Here is a 27,510-nt window from a genome sequence, read left to right as displayed (position 1 = left end):
TTAAGTTTAGGGCTTGTTGGTTGAAATTTAGGATGGATCAAACAAACAATATTGAAAAGCTTAATGCTAAAAGCAATTTGGGAATCAAAAGGCAAGAAAAAGATATGTATTGTTATCAGTAGAAGAAAAAGATAAAGTACGATTAGAACAACAGAAAATAAGCGTAAAGCACTAAAAATTCATGTTCATTTTGTTAAAACTATTAAACAAAACAATGGTGAGTGTTCCTGATTGAACAAGCTAATTTTGTTTGAAAGATTAAACTTAGGGGAAAATGATACATATGATAACACCATGAGTTCCCATTTGTATTAGACATGGAAAAAAAAAGTAGGGAACCGTGCCGTTATTGCTCAAGAAAAGAATCTAGCCAAGCACCAGAAAAATGTAATGCTAATTATGACAATAGAAAGCTTAAGGAACATATAAGTGTGTTCCACTTGATATCAAGTTATCAAATACTGTTAAATTATTTGATCACACCACAGGTATCAATCCCCACGCTTCGCGTGGGACTTCCCTCTAGTACTTTTTATATAAATTTCATGTTTCTAATAATGAGTGTGTATAAGATTAACTCTTAAAACAAATATTACCAATTATTAAACTTGACAACGGGCCTAAGTCCAAATATCATTAAGGTGATCCCATTGGCCATGCCTTTCTGACCCAAAAGGCCCAAAATAATTTCTTGTATTATCTGTAAGCCCAATTAGTTTACGGTGCCCGAAGATATCTTATGCCAGATTGGCAGATTCTTTAAAACATTTCAGTAGTCGTTATCTCCCATCGTTGTATCTCTCTTCTCCCTCGACTCATAATTGCCTTCTCCATTTGCTCCCTCTCAACACAGGAGCTAGAGAGAGAAATTAAAGAATAGGAAAACTCTTAGAATAAATTTTACCGACGAGAGATCGGAATATGACCGTCGAGGTAGCGAACGGCGTTGCAGGGGGCTTATCCTATCCGAACGGGGACTTGAAAACCCAAAACCCTAGCGCCACTGCCAAGAAATCTCGGGAGAGCGAGCGGCGCCGGAGGCGGCGCAAGCAGAAGAAGAACAAGGCGGCGTCTGGGACCAATAATACCGGTGACGAGAGTGACAATGCCGCTGCCGCCTCCGAGGATGCTAACGGCACCACCGATAATGATAGCGCCAAGGAGAACTCGGATCCTCAAAAGGTATGTTTCATTTTTACTTGTGTTTTCTGTTGCTTTTCTTTTTCTATGGATCATGCTACAGTTAGGTTTCTTAATTTTGTGGATTTTGCATACATTGGAAATTGACCAAATGCGTACGAGATTGTGAGTTAGTAACTATGGCCCAAGATTTTAGAGAAATAAAAACTATATCCTATGATTATGGAAACTAGGGCTTGATTTTGAAGGTGCATGCAAAAGTTTCTGACAATAATACTCTGTCGAAGCTATGCTTTTCGTTGATTTTTCCCTGTTTTATAGTCACTTTTGTAGATTAGTTTTTTGCTAAGATTGGTTTTGACTTGATTACTTACTGGTGGTGGAAATCCTTTTTATCTTTATCCCGTAGCTTTTTGGTAGTCTCGGCTAGATCTTTCAGGAAATCCCAAAGTATGTTATGAGATAAGAGTTAAGACTGGGGTATATGCTTTGTTTTGGTTATTTTGTGCTTGGTACTAAAGGAGGTCTGCAAGTGATTCCCTTGTCTTACTTGTTTGTGCTTTGTCATATTTATTTTGTCTGGGTAATATTTCATATCACTTTATCTAAGGGACTCATTCGTTGTGGAATTTTAGGAGGCCAGGCTCTAGGGCATTCTGCTTTGTCAATGAAATGGGTGTGGAACTTGAGCACAAGATTTGGTAGAGGGTGGAAAAGTATATTATTGGGAAAGAAAAATGGGAAAGAGGAAGGATCTAGCATTATTTGTTTTCTCATGTCATACCTGGAAAATTTGTCTTGTACATATTTGATGTGTTCTTCTTTTCCCGATTTGCCATGTAATTTGAATTCCTGTGATATGATTTAATATGAAACAGCATCATAACTGAACCCGCTTCTGTCATACATGGCTGGTTGGTTTGAAAATTGTTTTTCCCTCTCTTTTTTTTTCCTGCTGTTGGCGAAACACATTTTTATTTCCTGATCTGGTGGGAACTGGAATATTCATTCTGTTGTTTGAGCATCTTTGGAATTGTTGTCTTTCCAGAAATGGAATATTCATTCTGTTGTTTGAGCATCTTTGGAATTGTTGTCTTTCCAGAAACAGTCAAAACATGTTTCTGTAACTTTGTCAAAGGGAAAAAAATGGTTGTACTCTCTGATAGATTATTGTGAAGTACAAGAAATATGTCAAGATCTGAAAGGTCTTTTTCTGGTTGATAGTTTTCCTCTTCATGAATACATTCTATACCACAAAAGTTTATTGCAGTTTGGCCACTACTAGAATGTTTTTGGTGTTTCAGACCAAAAGTATATTATAGTGTACCAAATTGGCTCTGGAAAAGTTTTGTGTAAACATGTGTTGTCAATCTCTGATCTAAGAATTGCTGGACCTTCCTGGACTAAAGAGAATCCATCAGGTCTGAATAACATAAAAAAGTGATTAGTAATGAGTATGGATTAACGTTGACCTTCTGTGGCGTCAGTTGTTGACACTAGTAAAGGTTATTGGCTTTGCATTTCGCAAGTGTTGATGGCTAAGAGTCAAGGAAGAAATCACTTGGGTGCACATGAAACTGCTTGAGAGATTTGAACGGTTTGGCATGCAATGATGAAAGCTGTCGCTCGTAACTTGTCATATGTGCATTTCTGCTTGGTTTATGCGTGGTTTATGATGTTTGTGCATTCTTTAATGGCCATATAAGAAGTAGCTTTTTAGTTAAGTCTATGGCTGTCGTGTGTTTCTGTGGGACTGGATACATTTGGAATCTGGAGAATATTTACTAGCAGGAAGTTGTTTCATCATGCCAGATGAATTAGAGATTTGTGTCATTTTCTTGCTTATTTCTTGGAAATGAGAATTGTTTGACTAAGTTGATTGCATTGTAATGAGAATTGTTTGACTAAGTTGGTTGCATTGTTTTCAAAATCCGTTGTATGCCAAAACCAAGAAATTTCTACCAATCTAACTGAATAAACTTGTCAGCTGTGCTAAGTTGAATAGGCTTCTGGATTCTGATATCTTGCCATTTCTGTAATATGGTTGGATGTTTTCATTGGAGAATCAAATAAAAAAATTATGTGGATTTTAACTTCCTTGTTTTTCTTGTATTGAATAGGTCTTGGAGCAAGTTGAGGTGGAGTATGTTCCAGAAAAGGCTGAACTTGACGGTGATTTAGATGATGAATTGAGGAAGGTTTTTGAGAAATTCAGTTTCAAGGATGCTGTTGGTTCTGAGGTAAGAGGTCCAATTCATTTTATTAAGTTGCTGTTGTTTGTGTTGGTATTTCTAGCTTTAATATTTTGGCCAAGTTTTCACCATCTGATCTATATAGGAGAATGACAAAAAGGATGAAAGTGCACCTGATGCCACCTCCAATAAGAAGGTTGATTCAGATTCAGATGGAGAAGAGCAGGACCCCCAGCAAAAGGAGAAAGGCCTTTCCAATAAAAAGAAAAAGGTTATTAGGTTTATCTTGAGATTAAAGTTTGTATTCGATGTTATTCTCGTTCCTCAGTATTTTGTAGCTAAAATTACTTGGCTTTCCTTTTACTGGTAGAGCTTGTTCCTTTTGGTTGGTAGTACCTCTAATTTCATTTCATTGTGTATGCATGCAGCTCCAACGTCGGATGAAAATTGCTGAACTGAAACAGATTTCCTCAAGACCTGATGTTGTTGAGGTATTTTGTGATGCAGAACTTAAAATATTCTTAAAATTCTTGTTCTGGTCATTCTTACTGTAGGAAATTCATTTAGGTGTCTTCAATTGGTTCTCCACATATGCACCATTCTACTTCTTATCCTTGTTTCAGTTTGCGATGATACTTGTTTACTTTTTGCAGGTCTGGGATGCTACTGCTGCAGACCCTAAGCTGTTAGTATTTCTTAAATCTTATAGAAATACAGTTCCAGTTCCAAGGCACTGGTGTCAGAAGCGGAAATTTTTGCAGGTTAGTAGCTGCAGTTAGAAAGTTAGCTATTGGTTGCCGTATTAATGTTCATGCTTTTTAGATGTCCATACAATGCTGTAAATGCGAAAATGATGGGCTTGATAAGGGTGGGTTTTGGGTTGAGTGTGGTGGAAGATAAAGTCGATGCCGTTTGTCTTATGTGAGTATATGTGGTTCTTGCAGGCGAGCGGCTGTGACGTCTAAGGAGCCTGGACATGTAGGTGTTTGGCAAGGGGATCCTTGCTTGATATCTCTATCTTAACATTTTTACTGGTGGGGGTTGGGATGTAATAATCCATGCTTTTGCTTATGGGCAAATAGATCTCTTTAATTCTGCCTTTGCAAGTGCAACAAGTGACTCATACCTAGCAGGATGCTAATGTATATATTTGCATTCTCAGATCCTATTACATCCTGCATAAGGCTTGGATTAGTTTAATGCTGAAGTTATTGGCCTAGGCTATTTAATCTAAGTTACTATTTGCACCCTAGTGAGTGTTGCTTTAAGACACATAAGTTGTGTTAAGCTGTTATCTCATCGGGCTTGATATGTATTTTGCAGGGAAAACGAGGAATTGAGAAACAGCCCTTTCAACTTCCTGATTTTATTGCTGCCACTGGAATTGAGAAAATCAGACAAGTAAGTGTTATATTTACTGAGGTTTCTTTCTGCAAGAATCTTGTTGTTCTAGAATGTACGTCTTCTTGATGATATGAGCAAAAACTTAATTTTAAGAACTACATTGTTGATCTTTTTTAATGGTCAGACTTTTTCTTTATGCAATTTATCCTTCAGAAATTTGAAATATTATGTTTTTAATTGGCATTCATTGTCACAGAAGTTAGTTGTTTAATTGGGATTGGCTGAGGCACTTGGTGATGAGTTTTTCTCTGTTTTAGTTTCTGTGTCAGTCTATTTTAAGCACCATCCACCTGTCATCAACTAACGCAAGATATAGGCTAATGTGAATGCCCAAGTTAGTTTTCAGGAAAAAAAATTTACCCCCCAGGAAGGGTACAAGTCAGACTGGACGTGTGTGTTTGTTGGGAGAAGGTGTTTTATTGGGAATATGGCTGTATTTTTTGTTCAGGTGGTTAAGATTAAAAGTTTGATTCTTGATCTCTTTCTTGTGTATTCTCTGCTGAAGTTTGGTTTGTATGTTTATTCAAACTGTGGTTGACATGTTGGTCACCTTTTCTGTTTGGACAAAGCCAAGCTGTTTTTTTCTGTTTAGCAATTGCATGGTCAATGACGAGGGATTTTCCGAATCCAAATAGAGTTTGGCTCTTTTTTGTTCTTCATTACTCAATAATGGACCTTTTTTTCCCCGTTTTGTGGTAATTTGTCTGTTTTGATTCTATTTACTGAGAAGCATTTGATTAGTTAGCAACTCTGCTGCTGTGCCATTTCTCCTGTCAGATCCTGGATGTAAAATCTGCTTGACTGTTTTTATGCTAATGCAGGCATATATTGAAAAGGAGGACAGTAAAAAACTTAAACAGAAACAGCGTGAGAGGATGCAGCCTAAGATGGGAAAAATGGACATTGACTATCAGGTTTCTTCATCCTGTCAACTTACAAACAGAACTTTCCCTTTTGTTTTCCATATTATATGTTCCTCACCTTTTCATATGTTGTTACTTCGTCATAGGTACTGCATGATGCATTTTTCAAATACCAGACCAAACCAAAGCTCACAACACATGGTGATCTGTACTTTGAAGGAAAGGAGTTTGAGGTATGCACCTGATGCTTTACCTGGGCATTAAGATGTACTTTATTTGCCCCTGCATAATCTATATTTTTGTCATTTGAAGATGATGTCTTGCCAATGCGCACACACACTGGTTAGACAACGATTTCAATGTCCTTGTAGATAACCATAGATGTTAATATGTCTCTGTAACTGGTTATATTGGTCCATTAATTTGACGCTCTGATTGAACTTTTTTTTTTTTTTGACTGAAGGATCAGCGTGGTGATCATGTGTCTGGTAATTCATAGATGTGAAAATAAATTCATGATGAAAAACAGAGACTGTGATGTAATTACTTTTGCCTGGTATTTTAAGGAATTTATTTCTGAACATGGCAGTCTTGCTTAGTTCCTTGAAATCAGAATTCAGATGACTAACAGTTTGATATTTTTGAGTCTTATTGCATATGTTGTCATAATGAACCTGTCAGCTGTCCTTGATTATGTTCTATACTAGTTGTGAAGCATAGTGCTACTGTTGTAACCGGTAGATTCGTCTAAAAAGTGAGTGTACGTGTCCTTGTATTCTTCCCTTTAAGGTTTTTAATGATTTACTGCTGTTTGCACTCAATGCAGGTAAAGTTGCGGGAAATGAAGCCAGGCATGTTATCACAGGAACTGAAAGAGGCTCTTGGTATGCCAGAAGGAGCCCCTCCTCCTTGGCTTATTAATATGCAGGTCAAATGAGTTACATACTTGTTCATGCTTTTTCTTACCATTACCATCGTAATTCCAGTTTTACTTGAAAATCGCACATATTAGTTCAAGGGAACGTGCCTTCTTTCTTGCTTGTTCAATTATCTTCTTATTTCAGAGGTATGGGCCCCCACCTTCCTATCCTCATCTTAAGATTCCGGGATTAAATGCACCTATTCCACCTGGAGCTAAATTTGGCTTTCAACCTGGAGGCTGGGGCAAACCACCTGTTGATGAAGTAAGTTTTTTCCCCCCTTCTTTTGATTCTTTAATGGCACATTTTTTGTGTCATCTTTGCTGGTGGCAATCACCTTTTGTGTACATCACATGTTACAACTGTTTTACTTCTAAGGTCTTTCTATTTTACATATCTTGAGCAGCATGGGAACCCTATATATGGAGATGTCTTTGGAGTTCTTCAGCAAGAGCAGCCTAATTATGAGGTACTGCTTCCTAATCAGTTACTTGTTTCAATTAAAAATTTTCTCCTCTTTGTTCTTGCAGAAGGTCGTGCTTATTTTTCAGAAATGTAGCCAACTATGTTCTTTATAAAGCATTTCATTCATTTGTGTGTGTGTGTGTGTGTTGGGATGTGAATATTATTGGCCTTCTTTTTCTGGAACATAGTTTGTCTATGTTTGATTATTGCCTTGTGTGTCTTCTGGAGATAGTTTTAGAAAATATCCGTTGTTCTTTCTTGAAGATGGACGAGACTGTGTAACTGCAGTAACATTAACTGCTCTTGGTTGGTGAATTTTTGGTACATTAGAATCCTTGCACCTGTTAAATATACAAACTGAGAGATGGCATTTTTTGAGACTTTTGAAAAAATGTTTTTATCTGCCTTTTGTGATAAGCATATAATTTTGGATTCTCAATCTCAGAAGGGTTGTATAATTCATCAAGATCCTATGATTTCTTCGATTTCTGTGATTTCGGTTCCCTGACATATTTTGCAATTCCTGATAAAAAAAATCAGGAGGAACCAGTTGATAAGAGTAAACATTGGGGTGACTTTGAGGAGGAGGAAGAGGAGGAGGAGGAGGAGGAGGAAGAGGAGGAGGAAGAACAGATTGAGGAAGAGGAAATGGAAGATGGTATTCAATCGGTGGATAGCCTTTCAAGGTATTTCAGTATATCTTGGTTTGCATCTTGATTTTCTTTTTACAGTAGATGTTTGATCTGGTGCTTTGTTATGGTATTCTTGTAAGTTGTTAAGATGGTAGATGGCTTGCTATGAGTTATCCTTACACCACAAGTTTTGTGGCTTTTGTTGACATTTTGCAAGTTTAACATGATAAGCCCTAGAAGGGCTTTTTGTCAATGTAAGTTGTATCAGTAACTTAATCTGGTACGACATTAAAGGCATTGGAGTATGCATGCTGAAAAACTCTAGAAAATGGTCAAAATGAAAAGTGAACTGCTGATTAAATAATTGTTTGGCACATTTGTTATTCTTCAATTGTCTTTATTTTTCCTTCTTTGTTTTTACAGCACACCTACTGGCGTTGAGACTCCAGACGTTATTGATCTTCGCAAGCAGCAAAGGAAGGAGCCAGAGAAGCCTTTGTATCAGGTTAGTGGAGAACATGAGTTCAAATCCTATTCCATCTATTTGTCCCTTTGTGTTGTTGCTGAAGCTAACAACGCATTTATGTAAAGGTGCTTGAAGAGAAAGAAGAGAGGATAGCTCCAGGAACCCTACTTGGAACAACTCACACGTAAGTATCATGCTTGTAGTATCAGAAATCCCTCTTAGTTTTTGTGTCTTTGTTTTCACAAGAGCCTCGGTTGTCAATAACTAAGATAACTCTGCTGTGTACCTACAGGTATGTGATCAATACTGGCACACAAGACAAGACTGCCGCAAAAAGGGTGAGCATATTTGATATCTTTGTTTGGTAATTATGCTAATTGTAGTCACTTGCAGCTCAACTTTTTGATGGGTCTACAAATGGTTGCTCTTTTTTGGCTGTTTACAATCTTCCTGTAGTGGTCTGAAAAATGTCTGCATGACAAGGAAATTCTGGCAGTGGTCTTTTTTACAGTAGTTTACCTGTTACTGTTGAATGAGAAGATGTTCTCTGGATGATTGATACTTTGTGGTTTGCTAAGTTGTTTGTTTGCCTCAGCCGCGTGATACTGCGCATTGATGGAATTTGTATGCTATGTGGGAGCATGCTTAGTTATGTATATTTTTGCCATTGCCAAATTTTCTTCTTGTTTTTTGGGCTTAGACTGCTCAGTATGCAATCATAATTGACCAGTGTGGATTTGCCAATTTAGTATAGTTGTTGCATTGCTAATTGATGAGTTGAGGACAAAGATCTGGTATACATGAGGTCCTGGTTCCATGTTCATAAGAGATTTTCTCGTGTACATTGTCAGTAATTGTTCTGGTTTGGTGAAAATGCCGATTTTGGTGTTTTACAACTTTGTTGACGCAATTTTGGATCCTCCAAACATATATACCCACGTGGATATTAAAAATGTCCTAAATAACTTGGAAGTGTTATGGTGTTTGCTAGAAGTAAAGATGATGGCACTTCTAGGTCATGTTATAATTATACTATTTGGGTTACAATTCACTCTGGATTGTTTATACTGGTCTCTTTCAGGTTGATCTGCTTAGAGGTCAGAAAGCTGATAGAGTTGATGTCACATTAGCACCAGAGGAGTTAGAAGTCATGGATAATGTCTTGCCAGCCAAGTAAGTGTGGTGCCTGTTTCTGATTGCTTCAGCGACTTTGTTTTGCTGGTGTGTAATTTAATTCTTTCTTGTATGATTGTCAGATACGAGGAAGCTAGGGAAGAAGAGAAGTTAAGAAGCCAGAGAGAAGATTTCAGTGACATGGTTGCTGAGGTGCGTGCATATAATAGAAGTTTATTTCCTGGTATGGTGGTTTTATCTTTTGTAGTCCTGTTCTCTCTTATCTAATGGGACGAAATTACTGCAGAATGAGAATAAAAGGAAGAGAAAGATGCAGGAAAAAGAAGGCAAGTCAAAGAAGAAGAAGGATTTCAAGTTCTAGGGTGCAAGGGTTGCTAGTTGCAGCATCAACAGAGGTGCAAGAGAAATTGCGCTTCTCCTCCTCTGATTAATTGGTGCCTTTGTGGTGCCAGTATTGTAGAATTGTTGTTTGTCCTCCTAGAATAACCCATTTTTAGTCGAAGCCTAGGAGTAAATCTCTATTAATGCCTCCTGGAGTTTTCTGTTAAGGGCTTTACTGCACTGTTATGTCCATTATAAAGTATGTGGTAGTAATTAATTAGCGTTGTACTTCTGCCGTTGTCCTATAATACGGACAAATGTAACTGCCGCTAACTTTTTTGCTCTCCTGCCCGTATTCCCTTGTAGATGACTTTTCATGCCTGACAGGATGATCGCCGTGTTGGTCTCGTTGGGGGGGGGGGGGGGGGGAGGAGAGAGAGGAAGAGAAAAGGGTTGGATGATTGTTCTTGGTGGCGTCTCCGGGGAACTAGAAGTGGGAAAAGGGGAAAACAAAAAATAGCAGGCAAATTTAAACATTCTGCTGAATTTTGTGGTGACGACAAGTAAATATTATATCTTCCAAATAAATGTATATTTAATTAGCGTCGAGTGGTAATGGAATGTGACACATTGGGTTGAGCAAATGTTATGTATTATATATTTTTAGGGGGATGTGATGTGGTATTAATCGTAAACAGGAGTTGGGTTTTAGGGGTTGTGTTGTCCAGCGTACCATATACCATATGTGTTTCTGGGGTTGCCAATGCCATTCCTTCCTCGTAGCGAATCAGAAGCCACATGACTGACAGATAGGACCAATGTGCTCCCCCCTCGAGCCCGCGTCACGAGTTTAGGTTAAAATTGGTTATGCATTCCGACGTGATCCACACCATTACTTGTCTATTTTGTGTTTTATTAATATCATGGCTTAGTTTGTGTGTGTGTGAAAGATAGTATTCTTAAATTTAAAAAAAAAAAAAAAAAAAAGAGAGAGAGTCAAGTTTAGCGGGAATTTGCAGAACAAAGCAAGCAAAAGCTCCTACAATCATGGAAGCTCTGCATGTATTTCGAGAAAACTGAAATTAATAGTTGTAAGAACTTAGACCTGAAATTGCAAAGACTCCTAGGTTGTACATATGAAATATTCCAAAAAAAAAAAAAATAAAAAAAAAAAAATATATATATATATATATATGTTTATAAATTTCTTGAGGGCACTGCTAGGTTGGTTGATTGATTGAGCCTATACCACATGCTAATAATGTTCACGTAGGACCATTTTCGATGCTCTGGACATGTTACTTGCTGTTCGCTTTGGCATGCCAATATTTGTCATGTAATTGTAAACCGCAATACCCTTCCTTAGCCTCAATTCTGGTTTTTATTTATTCTAGTGCAAATTTGAATTTTTCTGGTCGTTCAATGAAATTACTAGGCTACTTGACAGGGATATGCCAAACAATGGAATTTTGTCCCAGATTGTACCACGTCCTTGTCCTTTCGTAATGATGCATGTGTCAATTCATTACCCATTTGGCTACTTGTTTTAATGTTCCCTTGCTCCCCTTTGCATGTGTAATCCCTGTAGGCTCAAGCTGTAGAGGCTTGTAATGCATGTAATAAGAAACTATACTATATATATATATATATGGCTTTGTTTGGCTTGAGCAATATTTGACCAAGCATTTGAAACCTAATCCGTATCACTCCAATAGTTGTTTGAATAGGCACTTGGGGGGTTTGTAATATACAGTATCAATTATTAAATACCTCTTAAATAGCGTAAGTAGACAACTACAGGCATTTTTATTTGAGAGAATTCCGAATCCTCTGTATTCAAATGCAGCCTATGGGAAGCCATGACCGAAGCACAGCCATTATCACCACACAAATCGAAATTGATAATGGATGGGGCCCCTAGAATTTTTTGGTGGATTCTCAGAGTGCCGACTGACAAAGAATTGGTTCGGGTATTTTGCTTACTGCATGAATAGCACAGGAATGAACTACGAAGAGGACTATTAATCTTTTTTATACTAATGAGTAATAATATATATATGTACTAATTAACTTGTCTAGATAGTAGTGTTACTTATAATACACTAATTCTAGAGCTGTCTCTCTCTCTCTCTCTCTCTATATATATATATATATATATGTGTATGTATTAGTGTGTGTGTGTGTGTCTGAGAGAGAGAGAGAGAGAGACAGAGAGCTAATAAACATACACAAGTCCTCCGTCACCTTGAGCTACCCTTTGAGTTTGAGAGGGTTTTGACAGAAAGGTTTAGTTACTTAGTAGCATGCTTTTAGTTTGTGGAGATAATCATATCCGGTCATGATTCTGGTGGGTCGGCAGTCTACTTTGTGATATCCTCCTCAATATCATATAGGATTTAGCTGAATGAAGTGATGAATAAACTTAGCACAGCCCACCACCTAATTCATCAGAATCATTTTCCAACCTGGAGCTGGGTCCATCCGGTGGTCCAGCGGCCAGTTGGAAGCATCCCATGATGCCAGTCACTCGAAACATTCGGCTAAGAGAAAAACCTCCGGCTGATCATTCTTGTATGAATGAAACCCTTTTACTAGTGTATATATATATATATATATATATATATATATATATTAGCAACCAACATATGCATTGATTGTACGAAGGACAATGATACGCTGCAGTTGCGACAGGGGCTGCTCATTCTACAAACCAAAAATAATAATAGTATGATTCCGCATGTTTACACTAAGATTTTGACTCGATTAGTTGGATAGAATGATGTGTGAACTCAAATACGTGGAGAATTGTTTATTCACTAACATGGAATGGGAGGGATTCCAACTCCATGTCGTTCATCAGCTGTTGATGTTGGACTTTGATTAGTATTATATGCTTAATAAAGAAGTGAAGCCACACTTAATAAAGAGGAAGCCATTATATTTATATCCTGCAGGTTGTCCGACAAATATTCTGTTCGGTCTTTTAATACCTACTACTATTAGGGAGAGGCATCTTACTCGTAAAGTGGCTTTACCTAACCGACCGACCTTGTTCATTTCCTGCATATTCCCTCCTGATTTTGTTATCTGGAACATCTATTGCTGCTGCTGCTCCTCCTCCTCCTCCTTTCTGATTGATTGGATTTGTTGGTAAAGTAGTCAAGGACATTTTGTTGGGATGTGATTACATTTTTTATGAACTTGGGTTGTTTTCTCCTTGTTAGCCAAACACCGGCCGGTAACAAAAAGGGATGGGGTAGATGAGAATAAGTAGTATTATTGATGCATTTCTTATTGAGAAAGTTGTATTCAAATGGGTAGTAGTGATGCAGCGCAATTTTATAAATTAGTGTACAAATTCTTGTCACTTGATCAGATTTTCAATCCAAACTCTTTATATTTTCCAAAGACTAGGTGCCTGTGGGGAAGGAGGTTTTTTTGTTGAACAAATAATAGTATATTGTGAGAAGAAATAAAACTTAGTATGAAAAAATAAACGATATAATCAATCAATTCACACAGCGTTACAATAAAACTGTGTCAAATTGAAGGTCGTTGATAATGCAAAAAGACAGAACAACACAGAAAGCTAACCTTATTCCAGAATCTCCACCGAGAGCTCTTACTCGCTGTTGCTCCAAACATATAAGATTATAACCAACTCAAACCAATTGAAGTTAGACAACGCGATAAGAATCGCTAGTTGTAAGTACTAAAAACACACTGACAAAATTAAGGGAGGAATTGAAAAATTTTAGGAGGGGGTGTGAAATCTAACTTCACGTTGAACCACTAGGAGTAGCTAGGACTGAAAAGCATTCTGAGCTGATTAGTATGAAGTCAGGTAAAATTATTCCAATCCTAGAATGCGAACAGGGAGAAATTGATAATAAATTGTTTAGGCATTAACATACCAAAGGTTTGGCAATTGAATTGGATGTAATTAATGACGAAATAATAGGTAATTTTAAAGTTGAACTCGGATGGAAGAGAAAACGATGAGGCAAATCGTTGTAGATAAATGCAAAAAGGGAAAACTTAACTCCTGAAATTGAAAGGGGATAAACTGACAAACGTTTGTGGTTCATAAATGCAGATTATAAATGATAGATAAATGAGTTCCTACCATTAATAGAGAAATCGTTGACTCATTTCCTAAATCCGATTACCATTCAAACGTTTCAGACAAAGCAACATCTCAAACGGTTATCTGTGGCTGAAAAGGGGAATTATTGATAGTTAAGGAGTATTCCGGTAATTACACCGACACACAAGCATATATGGGTTGTACAAAATGCAAAAACGGTTACACACTAATTACACATTCCATCAATACCCAGATGGCTCATCAATGACAACTTTAAATGTATTAAAATGGAGTGATTTCAGTAAACATACTCAAATGCATGCTTTCTTAACTTGTACCTAAAGTTTTTAAACTAATACACAATATTTCACATTCCTAGAAAGTCCCCACCTATGCCGTTGAAATTCAACCTATTTTTTGACAAAAACTCAATCTTATATAGTATAAGGAAGGACGCAACGGATCTTCTGTCCCACACATTTTGATTTTTTGAGTTTGTTAAATTTTATGTATTACTCAATTAATAGGTATTGGATGTTAAGAAAACAAAAAAGAACTAAAACATGATGTTTATGCAGGAGAAATAGCAATATAATAAAAAATGAGACAGAGAGTGACACAGAGTGTGGAATAGGAGATCCGTTGCGAAGGAAATATTAATGCAAGTTTTTGTTAAGAGTCCGTCGCCTGATAATATATCCCAAAAGTCTAATCAAAGTGAACTTTTGAGCATGAACGATAAGCATTTCAAGTCCTTCAACATTTTCAATCGTCTTATGATGCTGCGAGATCAACATGAGGCGAAAGCGAAAAGATTTACGATTTAACACTAGCTTTTGTCCACTGCAAAATCAAATTAACAATAATCTTAGCCAGTACCTAGGCTAGCTATACCTCCACATGAAGCTAGCAAGAGACCCCTCCACAAGACTGATCATGAAGGTTTCCATCGTCATCATCATTTTCTTGGTGACTCCGGTGTCAATTCCGGGTACTACCTAGTAGCTAGCACCTATATCAAATTTCAATCCCGGATGTTTGCTAGCAGTTTGTCCGGTAACCCCTGGTGACTATTTATGAGACAATTTTGCTTGTACTTGAGCCATCACATATTGCTGTTAAAATGATTTCATGGTTGAAATGCAAACGACAGCGCCAAAGAATTTAATCGAGTGAAAAGACTCCGATACAGTTCAGAGGCTGAAGATTATACGGCGGATAGTCCGTCCTTGGTGGCCTGTGGCATAGATTTTCAGTCCGGTGGATCAGATGAACAGCCAAAGCCTATGAGCACCCGCAAGAATTACTACATCTTTTAGGCGCATAGATTTTTCTTCACCACAATTATTGAAAATGGCGAGTCTGCCTTAATGTTATGTTGGACTGCTTACTTACCACCTACAGACTAGTTAGTGAGACATGAATCGAATAAAAGAATAATTTTGACTAGTACGCTGTATACAAGTTTTGTCCTCCCGTCCCTTGTATGTATGCATGTCTAGGGAAAAATTTTCCACTTATGAAAATCTAAATGTTACTACTACAGAGCGAGAATCTGTTATGGGTTAAAAAGTTTGTAAAAATTGGCCGCCCCCACGAGGAATCACGTGGTGACAACTGGTTTACACCCCAAGGCTCCAACGCCTTTACCTAATTAACCTCTCTCTCTCTCTCACTCTCACTATATGATTTAGAGTTAATCATCATCATCAATCACCACCATGAATGGTTATAGAACAGCAGACAATTACACCGACCATTCTTTCTTCATCCCTACATTTGTGTGTGCTAATTAAAAAGGACTGCATGAAACAATACGAGTCTCTCTTTCTACGCAGATATACATCTCTTTCTGTCAACTTTGGAACCCCACAAGATTAAATGTTATTGAATCGAATACCTTCATATATTCCACATGGAAACTCATTTCTTTTTTTAACCTCAAAACAACCTCCGAGTTGTATCTTTCAATTTACATGCATACATTCCATTTTTCCCTATATGGAAAGCACTATCAACGGCCAAGACTCCTTCCGTGTCCATTCTTGCTTGCCACCCTCAGCTTAGGGGCGAAGTAACCACTCAGCCCACCATAGAGGATGGAATGTTTACATTGGTGTGCGCTTTCTTTATTTGAATGTGTGTTTTTCTTTTTAGGAGAGAAAAGAATATATAAGGGTTGAATAAGGAAATTTTATATAGATATAGTGTGGGGGGGGGGGGGGGGTGGGGGTGGAATTTTATATAGTTGACACGAGGACCCCAACAACCCACATAGGATCAATCAAAACCCTCTTGGACCATTGAAGTTTATCGGGAAAATAGAGGTATAGATTTATAGATCTCTCTCCCTCCCTCCCTCCCTCCCTCTTCTTGTTATCATTGTTTTACAGATAGATTGGTAGAAAGAGAGAGATAGATAGGTAGTTCTAGTACTAGTAGAGAACTAGAAATAGATAGACAGATAAAGAGAATCTCAGACATGCTCGCTTCTCATTGCCTTCCTAAGAATTTCGTTCTACTTTGCCTTGTCTGCCAATTTCTTATATCTTCACAATCACAGCCGCACTCCCTTTGCCTTGAGCAAAACAATTTGATACTTCTTGTCCTCTTCAGGTTCCTCTCTCTTCTTGCACCACCATCCAAAGGGGCTAGCCAGCTAGAATTTGTTTGATCATATGCACAGACATTAACAGTGAAAGCAATCAAATTTAGTGGAATTCTCTTTTGTGTTTCTTACCTGCATTAATTCCTTGGATTCTTTGCGTGAAAGTAAAGATGGGATTAAATACTAAACAAGTTTCGAGTGATCATCCACTGGATTGGAACCAAACTTTGTTGGATTCTGGCGCGGTGGAGTTGCCGAAACCCCCTCCAGCGAAAAGGCAACAACAGAATCAGCAACAGCAATCAGAGCCTTTGAAGTGTCCAAGGTGTGGTTCCTCGAATACAAAGTTTTGTTACTACAACAATTACAACAAGTCTCAACCTCGCCATTTTTGCAAAGCTTGTAAGAGGCACTGGACTAATGGAGGGACTCTTCGTAATGTGCCCGTTGGCGGTGGTCGCAAAAACAAGCGCCTGAAGACAGCAAATGCTGCCACGATCACCACTGCCATCACCACCACCAATACTGCCATTGTTGGCGGCGGCAGTAGTAACAGGAATTATGCCAATCTTGCTCAGAGCCAGCGAGATTGTCATAATTCTCCTCTAGCCACTATTAATGACCAGAAAAATATTTCTGATATTCTTTACCAGGCCTTGATTAGCAGTTCTTCTTCAGTCCAGCATGATCCAATCAATGCCTTCACCAGCAAGACTTCGATGAGCAATGCTATTACTGGTCCAATGCTATCGCTGCCTCAAGATCGTCATAGTTTACAATTTTCATTCTCTAGTTTAAGCCCTTTTGATACAATCCCATGCTCATTTCCTTGCTCCAATTTATCCCTGAATAACGCTTATGATTATACTGCGGAGCTTGATCATCTGGAATCATCAACAGTTACTACAGTCACTCCATCTACAACGAGTGCTGGTGTTTTTTCTCAGTCATCGTGGCAAGGTCAGACAACAAATACCAGCAGTACCCTGGCCGAAATGCCAAACTACTGGAATTGGAATGATATGGATCCATTGGTTTCAGCTGACCTCAATATTCCGTGGGATGATATAGAGATTAAGCCCTGAGGGACAACAAACAAATTGATAACTAAGGGATCATCTGTATTTGTTGTTTCGATCCAGATCTCATCATGTTTGGCGGATGAATTAATGTACATAATCTGTCCCTAATTTCGGTCATAACATTCTATACAGAGTTGAACCAGTGCTCGATGCTTAACTCTATAGTGAGATGTAAGGTGTGTTTTTGTTTTTTTGGTGGCTTTCTTCTATCTGGGATCAAAATATTTACTATGATCTTTGAAGCTGTTCTTTTATTATCAGCTTCATGGTTATAAATATGAGCATCAAGCTCTTTTTTTTTTCTCTTCATTGATAAGAGAATGTTTAATAAAAATTGCTTCTTTCGAGGGTTATGTTTCTCAGCCACAAGTTCTTCTTATGGAACAGGAATTGGACTCGACAGGCACAAGGGAAGAGATGAATGGGGTCTTTGTCGAGCTGGGTAGGGATGACTAGATGTGATGGAAGATTCTTGCAAAAATACATGATATGCTTTCACAATCTTGGTGGAGTTCAATTAATGAAGAGAATGGTTCTAAACTACTAGTAATAAACACTGCCTGCTTCACGTTCACTCATGAGCATTTTTTTTCACTCATATTTTTAATGCACCAATAATTAAATTCGATTTAGTGCTTGAAAGACTATACAATTCAAGTCAAATAGCATGTATTACCCCCTTGAAGAAAGGCTTCTCTAGGAATTTGATAAAGCAACAATATAAACTTTGAAATCTCACATTAATTCAAAATTCATGGACATGGCAATGAAGACCTTAGTCCTGATTTTCACCTCGTTTGAAATTAAAATTGCTGTGAGAAATCAATAAATACGAGTGTATCCTGATTATAAACTCATCTTTCGGTTTTTGCTTATATGGGAAAGGCACGTATTATTATTATTTTTTCTTCCTTCCTTTTGGTTTGTTTTTACTAAGAGAACCAATATAAAGTCTGCCGTTCTACTTTCTCCTTCCTTTGTCCCTTTGCTGAAGGCTTTTCCCAAGCCAAATAACAACAGAGATTAACATTTGGATAGTTGCTAGAAGGGCTAGCTAAATGATCCCGCTAGAGATTCTAGAAGGGCCCGACTAATCCCCTGCGGTCCGGACCTGACGCCCCAACCCGGCCCGAACACGTTAAGTGCGCAGAGGAATCCAGCGAAGTGGAGACTCGAACTTGTGACCTCAAGGTTCACTGGTGAAAGGCGCTGTCGCTGGACCATTCACGCGGGAGCTATTACAAAGTTAATCGATATGTTCTTTTCCTTAAAAAGTCGGATGTTCCACCCAACTATATGACATTCATTTTGAATAAATTAAGCTTGAATCCAGCTACTTGAAATATTAGTAGGCTTTTAAAAATTTGTTTCCTATTTCTTCTTTAACATTGGGTTTAGTTTAAATTTAGTAGTTTGGCTAAATGCACATTAGTCTTCCTTCAATTCATTTGGATGATAAATAAAAGAAAGTAGTATTTTATAAGCAAAATGTTAATTAAAAAAGCTACCTATTAAAAGTGTTCACACTTCTTTTTTTTTCCTGTATTTAGTTATTTTCAAGTTTTTTTTATTTGGTGACAAAGATATAATTTTCTTTTGAAAGTAAAAAGATCTTTTTTAACCTCATCTATGTATTGTGAATTTGTGGTGATGAGACCCGTTGGCAGATATAGAAATTTAATTAACCCACAGCTCAAAAAATGCCTTTGTAATTGACCAGGAGAAGTCAGGATACTGTTGAATAATGTGGTTTACTGACCTCACTCCAATGAGCCAAGGTAATTAAGGGTATAATGTCACAATGCTAAAGGAAGCGCGTTTTCACTAGCACTTACATTACATTAAGGCGTCTAGTTAAAAAGCACGCCTTCCAACCTGTTTTTGAATCAATAGGCAGCCAGCGAATTATTGTAGAACCCAAAATTATCGAATTGGGAGATCAATTTCAAGCGCGCACAAATACATAAAAGGGAGGCTAATTTACACACATGAAGATGTGTAAGAAAAGGGAGATAAAAAATTCAACAATATATTATTAATTAATAAAAACAAGACTTTCATGTTTTCACTCTTCTTAACTAAATGCAACAATTTGACGCCCTCTTTATAATCGAAAACTGTAAGCCACAAATACTCAAGAAATAACTTCAAACGATACTCAAGCTACTAAATCGACTGTAAATAAAAAAAATACACGGGAAATAACTTAAAACAATACTCAAAACTACCAAATTAAAAAAGTACTAAAAACTTAACCAAAAAAATTTGCTAGATTTGTGGTGATAACTTAACTTGACCAAAAAACTAACTACTGGGTTCTCTAAATTTTTTTTTCCTAGTAGGGAGGGATGAAATTTAAGAAGTAAGGAGGAATACAAGGATTGGAATTCAAAACTTCTAAATTTTGACATTTCAATCTGAACCACTAGATCAAAATCTCCTTGACAATAAACCGTTCTCTTTTAACTTTCCTAACTTACTTAAAAGACTTGAGTTGGATCTCATCAACATGTGTTCAATTAATACGTGGTGTGATTTCTAGCTATAATTTAATTGTTTCTCACTTTCTGCTATGTCGCTTTCTTTTTCAATAGCTGCAGGGGCAAAATTAGAGAAATCATACCTCCAGCTGCAATTGAAGGCGCAACTCTCTACACCACGCCTCTGCACTTGAAAGCAGATATTGGAAATTTGGAGCCTTACTAATTTCTTCTCCGCTAAGGAGACATTTTCCAAACCTCAAAAGGTAGTTGTCAAAACTACAGTCCATCCTTTGATTTTGGGATAATTTCAGAAAACATCCCCAAGATTTTCAACAATATCATTTAGCATCCCTAATGTTTCAGAACTACGCTTACTTCCCCTACTACAGAGGTGGGATCCAAAGACACCAGTCTTCCTTACTCTTCTTGCGATTATTTAGGCACAAACGATCTGGAGAAAGAATAAAAATTGATGGACAAAAAAAAAAAAAATTCCAACAATTACTTTTGTACTAAAACCACCACTTTTTGGTTTCTCCTATGTCAACATTATATTACAATATTCTCTATCCTAACACTTATTTAGGCTAAAAAAAATTGAGATCCATAGAAAATGGCTATTCTAACCATTACTTTTGCACTCGAACCACCTGCCCCAAACTTTCATCCCATGCTAATCTTGTGTTGCATTATCCTTGCAATTCTAATAATTATCTAGGCCAACTAATTAGAATAGAAAAATATTGAAATTCATAAAAAATTGTGGTTTAACAATTGATCTTATACTTAAACGCCCCTCCTTTCTCCCCCTCCCCCGCCCCGGCCCTACTTTTTTGGCCCTGCATTGCCAACCTTACATGAAATTAATCTAATTATTTTTGATAAATTTTAGGTAGAAAATTTTCCAAAAAAAAAAAAAATCGTATTCTAACCATTATTTTGTTTGCATTTAAACCCCCCCCCCCCCCCGGCCCAACATTTTTAGTCCTTTTATGCCTACCCTATATTATAAATCAACTTGGTAGAAAATTCAGCGTGGATCGACACAAAAGTGTAGAGTTAGAATCAAAATATCATCTCTTTCCTTAAATGATTTTTTTTCTGGCTTTGGGCTAACATGGTTAGAAAAAAATTGGTTTTAGGAGAGGTTAGTGATATCTTTGAAACCTCAGGAAAGGTCAGTGATGCTATCAGACATCAAGGGTGAGGTTTCGAAATTATCTCTTTGATTTTTACAATAATACAAGCAATTGGTCGGAAATTTAAAAAAAAATTTCAAACTTCTGTCTTTGACAAGGGAAAATAAATTTGAAAAGGGAAAATAAATTTGACAAGTCCAGTGCATGTTCATAAACGAGTATGTCTTTATTATCAGGACAAATATCACAAGAATAAAGGGCAAGGACCCCTTCATAAAACTTTTAGGTAAATTGCAGTGGCCTCTCCAAAAGTTCATAAGACTGACATTTCGTGCACGTTAAATGCATACCAATGAAGAAGAAGCCAAACTGCTTTTGGGAATTTATTTCACTGCTTAATGTCATTCTGACTGCTGCAAGGGATTATCAAGACCAGAGAGACTCCAACCATTTGAGCTGAGTTGGAAATGACATTAACCTCGATGCCGGAGGAGCAACGTCTGTACCGCTCCACCAAGAATTATATAGAGAAAATAAAAGAAAGGACAAGAAGAAAAAGGCAAATATGTGGAACTGTGGCAGAACAAGACATTAGAGAGGTTAGAAGGAACAGGAGGGGCAACTGTTTTCGTACATATACGCACCTCCATTTCAGAATAGCACCACAATTTACAGATGAGAACCCAACAAATCCTAGAACATTAAAGCACCATCCATCGTACTTCAGTTTTCTAATAAAATTATCTCTAGATATGTTGGTGGTCTCTTGTTATAAGGCCCCCATCCTTATGCCAGCATCCCTAACATTAGGGAGGTATCCATCATCAGCCCTTGAATAACTCACGTAGTAGAGCTCAGAGAGTACGCCAGTGAAAACGATGAATGCAGCCGCAGCCCCAAAGACCCCCTTTCTCAATGTCTCGCAGGAAGGAGGGTTCTGAGACACAATAGTTCTGTACTTGGTATGGTAGGCATTTTTCACAGAACCAGCTAGCAAGCACACTTCAGCAATAAAAAAGGTCAACCTGAAAACCAAGAATGCACCGCCATTTATCCAAATCCAGGAAAAAATTCCATTTTCTTCACGAAAATAAAAGATGCAAGTCAGGTTGAGATCAAAGAGAGCTTTAATCAAATTGCTGGGGCTTGATTTGAAGACTAATGAGCTTGAATCAAGTTAAGTATCATTTTACAAGTGATTCAAGCTTAAGCAATATAATTCCAAGCTAAAACATAACTTAATACAAAATTAAGCATGTCTATTCACACTTTCACTAATGAATTCCTTCTCTATTTTAGAGTGCAAATATTACGTGCTATGCACACATCATAAGCCCATTAGGGTTTCTTGTTGTTGAAACATAAAAAGTTGGGGGTTTATAAGAATGCAAAAGAAGACATCCGGGAAAAGTAACAGAAAGAAATATTACAGAACTCAAGCCAAACTTGAGTTTATTAAATATAAATCTGAGTTAGCTCAATCTCAATATTCAGGACAACAAAAGACAAAGCGTGAAGTGGATGCTCAAGTCAGATTTGCTTAACCCACCTCTGACTGTGTCAGAGCTTGCCTGGGCTTGGCTTTAAGTGCAGCTTTCCAAGTAAAACTAACAACACCATGGGTGAGAGTACAAAATGGCCATCTTAAGCAAACATGAAGAGCAGGCAGAGTAATATTTAATAGAACATACCAGCAGGTTATAAATAGGACAATTGCCCAGGTCCTTGGACGGCCAGGTCGTAGTGCCCTGCCACAACACAAGCATCGACTTGCAAACATCACAAGTAGTTGACTTGCCAGAAGGCACAGCAGTGACCCCACACCCAAGCCAGTTGCAACATCTGATTCATAGACGCAATAGTTTGAAGTAGCATTTGCGGTAGTTGTTGCCTGCCAGAAAAGTGAGGCACATGAATTGTTATAGTGCTCTAATTTGAGCCAATCTTTCTATAAAGAAATAACTGATTACTTCTCCAGTGCAATATCATTTACTGAGCTACAACAGTTGAGATATATAAGTAATTAAGCTTAATAGAAGTCCAATTCTAGATGTAAAGGTGTTTCTGGTATTCCTTATCAATTTCTGGATAACAAGTTTGTGTAGTGTTTAAGGATATTTTGAGGCCAAAAAATGGGGGGAAAAAAGTTCAAATTTGATGCCTATTAATTGGCACTACAGTAAGCAAAGATAACTGCCTCAATTCAACACAATTATTCCAGCTTTATGCTATCACTCTTTTCAAGGATGGTCTGTTAAATAGCGACCTTAAGGTCATTCAAATGGTTAAAATGGTGCACCTTCCAAGACAATTAGTAATAAAAGCCACTGCTTATGATGCAAGCAATTTGATACTAGTTGCTATATTGGAGGATCTGATAAAAAACTTGTGTTCATGCACTACCATTTTAAAATTTAGATACTGAACAATTCAATTTTAGATTGCAAACTGTTTCTTGGTGAATTCCACAAATGTTTACAATTCCCCCTTTGCTTCTCTACATCAGCCTTGACTAAGGTAAATTTGGGAGTGACAGATGAGAGAAGAGTCAGGTTAAGAAATGAAGCAACTAAAGTGAGAGGCTGGCTTCAGGCAGACCATCCAGCTCTACAGGTCCCTTACCGGACTTTGATGAGGGCAATCCGAACATGCAGAGAAGAAATCAAACGCTTATCTCTTAAATTATTTCCGTCAATTAAGTCTTAATTCCTACCCTGCACAAAAGACTCCATGTGGATTTTTGAAAGGGCATTGACATGGTCTTCATGCCCAGGCAATTATAGTCACAACCATCACACTAGCACAAGCACTTTATACACAGTGAACAATAGTCAGAGAAGAGGACAATAATCTCCATCACTTCACTGATGCATGTTGTCTTCCAAGATTTTTCACATTTCAGGCTTCCTATACACAATCACTGAATCTCTTCTTTGTAAAACCAGGGTTGGGGCGGCCAAAAAAACAGACTACAGTTTCCTGAATAGCTTAACCAGTTTGCAATCCTCCTATGGTAAACACCTATAAAGCATCGTTTGCAGTCATTCTTGCCTAATCCTTTTTTTTTTTTTTAGGAAATTTCCCAACCATTGGAAGCCCCTACTGAACCTTGGTCTCAAGCCCTTCAATCTCTATAATATTTTCTCTTTTGATTTTCATTGAATCTTCAGTTATTGGGGCACATACGTTTCTATCTAGTCAATGAATGCCCTTTCTATAGTTATATCAGAGACCGAAAAAAAAAAGCAGTTTTTACATGGAGACCTTCATGAAATGTATACAATATGTTATGTGTCAGTTGGGTCTTACATAAATGACATCAAAATTTCTTATCACACTGAGACCTGCAGAACTAGAGACACAAATCTACGATATGCAAAGACACGCAAAGACAATATGCAGATGATGACCACAAACTATAATTTTTCTCATTAGGCCTACAGTGATTTATTGCTAGAATGTTCATGCTCAACACATATTTCCATATCACATCCACAACACTGAACATGAATGGTTATACTGTAAAATTAGCTACCTGAATACCTAAAATGGGAAATTCATAAACTCGAGAACAGCAGATAGACTTGGATTCTATTTCTGATGCACATGAAAATTCAACAGGCCTTTATCAAAATTGCAATTAAATATTAGCAGATCACGAACCAAAACAAAATTGCAACTTTCTGCCAGCAGCTCTAACCAAAACCTCAAGCTATAATCAAGAAAAAAGAGTTCCATCTACCACTCTAAATTGGCATAGAAGAAGGCAAATTAGAAGTCTGGGAATAAACTTACAGAAGCCCTTCTTTGCTCAGCAGCAACAGCAAGTGCAAAAGCTATCAAATCAATAATAAACACCACCAACAGCAAAAGCGTTGAAGAAGGCATCTTAACAATAGCCTATATCACTTCAATTCAATATCAACACCGCAAAAGTTAAACAACAGTATTAAAAGCGTTACAGAAAAGCAAGCATAAAAAATCCCACGGGGCCAAAAAAGGAGAAAAAAAAAACCCACCAATATTACTAGGTGTCTGGAAATTGAAGAAGATATTATAGACCAGATATATACTGTGGACTAAGTACTTACCGGAAATAACCAAAAAAAAATCTATTGTTAATTAAGGAAGAAGTAAAGTAACGAAGGAGGAGGTTTCTTGGAATTCTGGGAGGGGAGGAGACTTTCTTGGATTCTTGTAAGAGCGGAATAAACTTAATGCACTTACCGCTTCATAGTAGTAGTAGTACTACTTGTGTCGTTTAATTATCAAATATTAATGATTCGATTGAATGAGCTATCGTTTAAACTTAGCGTGCTTCTTCAGGAGTCAGTAGGGGTGGCAATGGGCGGGGGACACCTCCCCCCGCCCCCCGGGGCACGTGTAAGATTAAAAAAATTTTATTATATAATTTTATTATAATTAAATTTAAATAAATAATCAAGTACTAAAATATCAATACATCATCAAATTATTATTTATTATAATTTCACAATTAAAACTCATAAAAATAATAAAACAAAAGTTATTTGAATACAATTTAATATGATAAAACAAATATAATTAAAATAATCAAGTTTTTACTTTTGATACAAATACAATCACTAAATTATTATTATGTTTTTTTTAGAAAAAATGTTATTGTATTAAGTGTAGTTGGGAATTTAACATAAATGTATTAATAAATTTAGTATAAAAAATTAATAAATTTTATTAATAGACATGTATAATTAGTAGCATAATTGATAATATCATTATATATATAATTATGTACATATATGCGGGGAAGTATACCTCCGCCTCACGCCCCGTTTCTAAACAGGGGGAATTTCCCCCCACCCCCCGCCCCAATGACCCCCCGTGGGGCGGGTGCCCGCCCCCATTGCCATCCCTAGAAGTCAGGACTTGAGGTCTTCTGTGACTTCAGTTGGTCGCTTTTTATTTCCAAGAATTTTTAATGGGTGCCCCAAATGTACTATTTAGTACATTTAGACCCTGTTCCATAATTTAATTTAATACTTAAATTTAATGGTTCAAATCTTGTGTTTGATAATAAAAAATACAACATCTAAAAAGTGATGTTAAGGCTTGTTTGATTACAAAAAATAGAATATACTTACTCAAAATAACAAGTGATAAGTTTTTACTTATCACTTAATGTAGAATAGGTTCAAATATTAATATTTCAATACTTAACAATTCAAAAACTTAACAGCTGCATATTTCAGAGTCCATATTTTAGTTTCACTTTTATCAAATGTTAGTTTTCATTTATTATTTAAATTCACAAAACTCCCATTAATTACTTTGCAATTACAGGAGGCACTATTTCAATTTAAAAAAAAAAAAGACTTAAAACCCTTCTCATACAACAGAAAAAATTTCATAAACAGCAAAATTTAGAATGATGTATTCTAATTCACGAATATTGAAAATGCCACAGTGTCGACCAAAAATATTTCAAGTTAAAGATCAAGCAAGAATTAAATATCTATGTAGTTATTGGGGGGCTTGGAAGTTCCTCATCTATTGAAAATTATAAAATAGGCTGGAAAAAGTTTTAAGGATTTTCATCTTGTCGCAAAATTACACATTCCCCTCTCTTAATATTTGACATCTTAAACCCCTACACTTAAAGTGAAAATTCACCATTAAGAACAAATGCCTCTTGAAAACAATATATATATATTCATTCGACTTTTTAAGCTTCAAATTGAACACATTGTTTTCATTCTAATTTATTTTGGAAATTGTTGGATGAAAAATGAAAGTTTTGTGGTTGCCTTAATTCCGTAATTGTCAATGCCACCATAATTTTGATTTTAACAAAAATTAAGCCAATCCCATATGTACTTGTACGATTATTATAAAATTATGTACTACGTGTAATAAATTATTGTGTTCGAGGACTCAAAATACAAAATTTTAGAAATGGAGGACTGAAAGTAATTTAGGAATGCATTTCCTACTAATATAACACAAAAGAACTAGTAGGGAAATAGAAATAAAGGTTGTAGTATATAATATCCATACTAAGAGAAAAGGATTAGCATGCCCCTGCGCAATGATGGCACGCACAAATTGAGAAATGGTCCAAATTTTTTGCCCCTTTTAAGGCTTGATCTGGTGGTTCGAGCTTTGCTGTCTTTAAATTATGAATGGTGAGGAATAGTTTGCGGAGTTCATTCTCTGCGGGACACCCTTTAAAAAAAAAAAGTGTGCCTGACTTTTCAAAATTTTTAAATATTTAGTTTTGCCTCTCATTCTGCATGGCAAATAAATACTACATGGAATTGCCATAGTGATGTGACCTGCTGATGGAGATTCTTGTATTTCATCCTTATCGACAAGGGAAAATCACCTTGCATGCAATGCAAACAAGTATACTGTCTGTTTTGTAAACACATGCATGTAGAGGTTGAAATTTTTTTATACTTTTTATTTCTTGTAAAAAAAAATTGTAAGATAATTTTTCCCAATATTTTTCTCATCGCGAAATGCTTTGGATGTTTTCAAGGACTAAGGCGGGTATACATGTAGTAGTTTTCGAATTAAATCTTTGTAGTTAGACTAT

General features: G+C 36.8%; 3 protein-coding genes across 8 annotated transcripts; 2 read left to right on the top strand and 1 right to left on the bottom strand.

Moving 5' to 3' along the window:
• Nucleotides 1–781: 781 nt before the first annotated feature.
• LOC113725976 (uncharacterized) lies at nt 782–9,829 on the top strand. Its single transcript, XM_027249425.2, has 18 exons — nt 782–1,182; nt 3,261–3,380; nt 3,478–3,603; nt 3,761–3,823; nt 3,986–4,093; nt 4,656–4,733; nt 5,558–5,650; nt 5,746–5,832; nt 6,426–6,527; nt 6,664–6,783; nt 6,926–6,988; nt 7,525–7,670; nt 8,040–8,121; nt 8,208–8,266; nt 8,375–8,420; nt 9,164–9,255; nt 9,339–9,408; nt 9,503–9,829. Exons 1-18 carry the CDS (start codon nt 922–924, stop codon nt 9,575–9,577), a joined length of 1,791 nt encoding a protein of 596 aa, XP_027105226.1. The 5' UTR covers nt 782–921; the 3' UTR covers nt 9,578–9,829.
• Nucleotides 9,830–16,000: 6,171 nt separating this feature from the next.
• LOC140035033 (uncharacterized) lies at nt 16,001–17,476 on the top strand. Its single transcript, XM_072074348.1, has one exon. It carries the CDS (start codon nt 16,403–16,405, stop codon nt 17,315–17,317), a length of 915 nt encoding a protein of 304 aa, XP_071930449.1. The 5' UTR covers nt 16,001–16,402; the 3' UTR covers nt 17,318–17,476.
• Nucleotides 17,477–21,502: 4,026 nt separating this feature from the next.
• Nucleotides 21,503–25,315, bottom strand: LOC140004033 (uncharacterized). Of its 6 annotated transcripts, none has more exons than XM_072074346.1 (4): nt 25,164–25,315; nt 24,732–24,836; nt 22,628–22,827; nt 21,503–21,961 (listed from the first exon to the last, which is right to left on the bottom strand). In XM_072074346.1, the coding sequence occupies exons 2-4, from the start codon at nt 24,822–24,824 to the stop codon at nt 21,706–21,708; spliced, it is 549 nt and encodes a 182-aa protein (XP_071930447.1). In that variant the 5' UTR covers nt 24,825–24,836; nt 25,164–25,315; the 3' UTR covers nt 21,503–21,705. The 6 variants fall into 6 exon arrangements, with proteins under 6 accessions (XP_071930447.1, XP_071930443.1, XP_071930444.1 ...); XM_072074342.1 differs by having other exon boundaries at nt 24,732–24,844; nt 25,164–25,304; XM_072074343.1 differs by having other exon boundaries at nt 24,732–24,844; nt 25,028–25,168.
• Nucleotides 25,316–27,510: the final 2,195 nt, after the last annotated feature.

Source organism: Coffea arabica, chromosome 2c (genome assembly GCF_036785885.1).
Source record: "Coffea arabica cultivar ET-39 chromosome 2c, Coffea Arabica ET-39 HiFi, whole genome shotgun sequence".
In the NCBI taxonomy this organism is placed as follows: Eukaryota; Viridiplantae; Streptophyta; class Magnoliopsida; order Gentianales; family Rubiaceae; genus Coffea; species Coffea arabica.
Note: the sequence above shows the minus strand (reverse complement) of the source record. Positions and strands in the feature narration are given on the sequence as shown.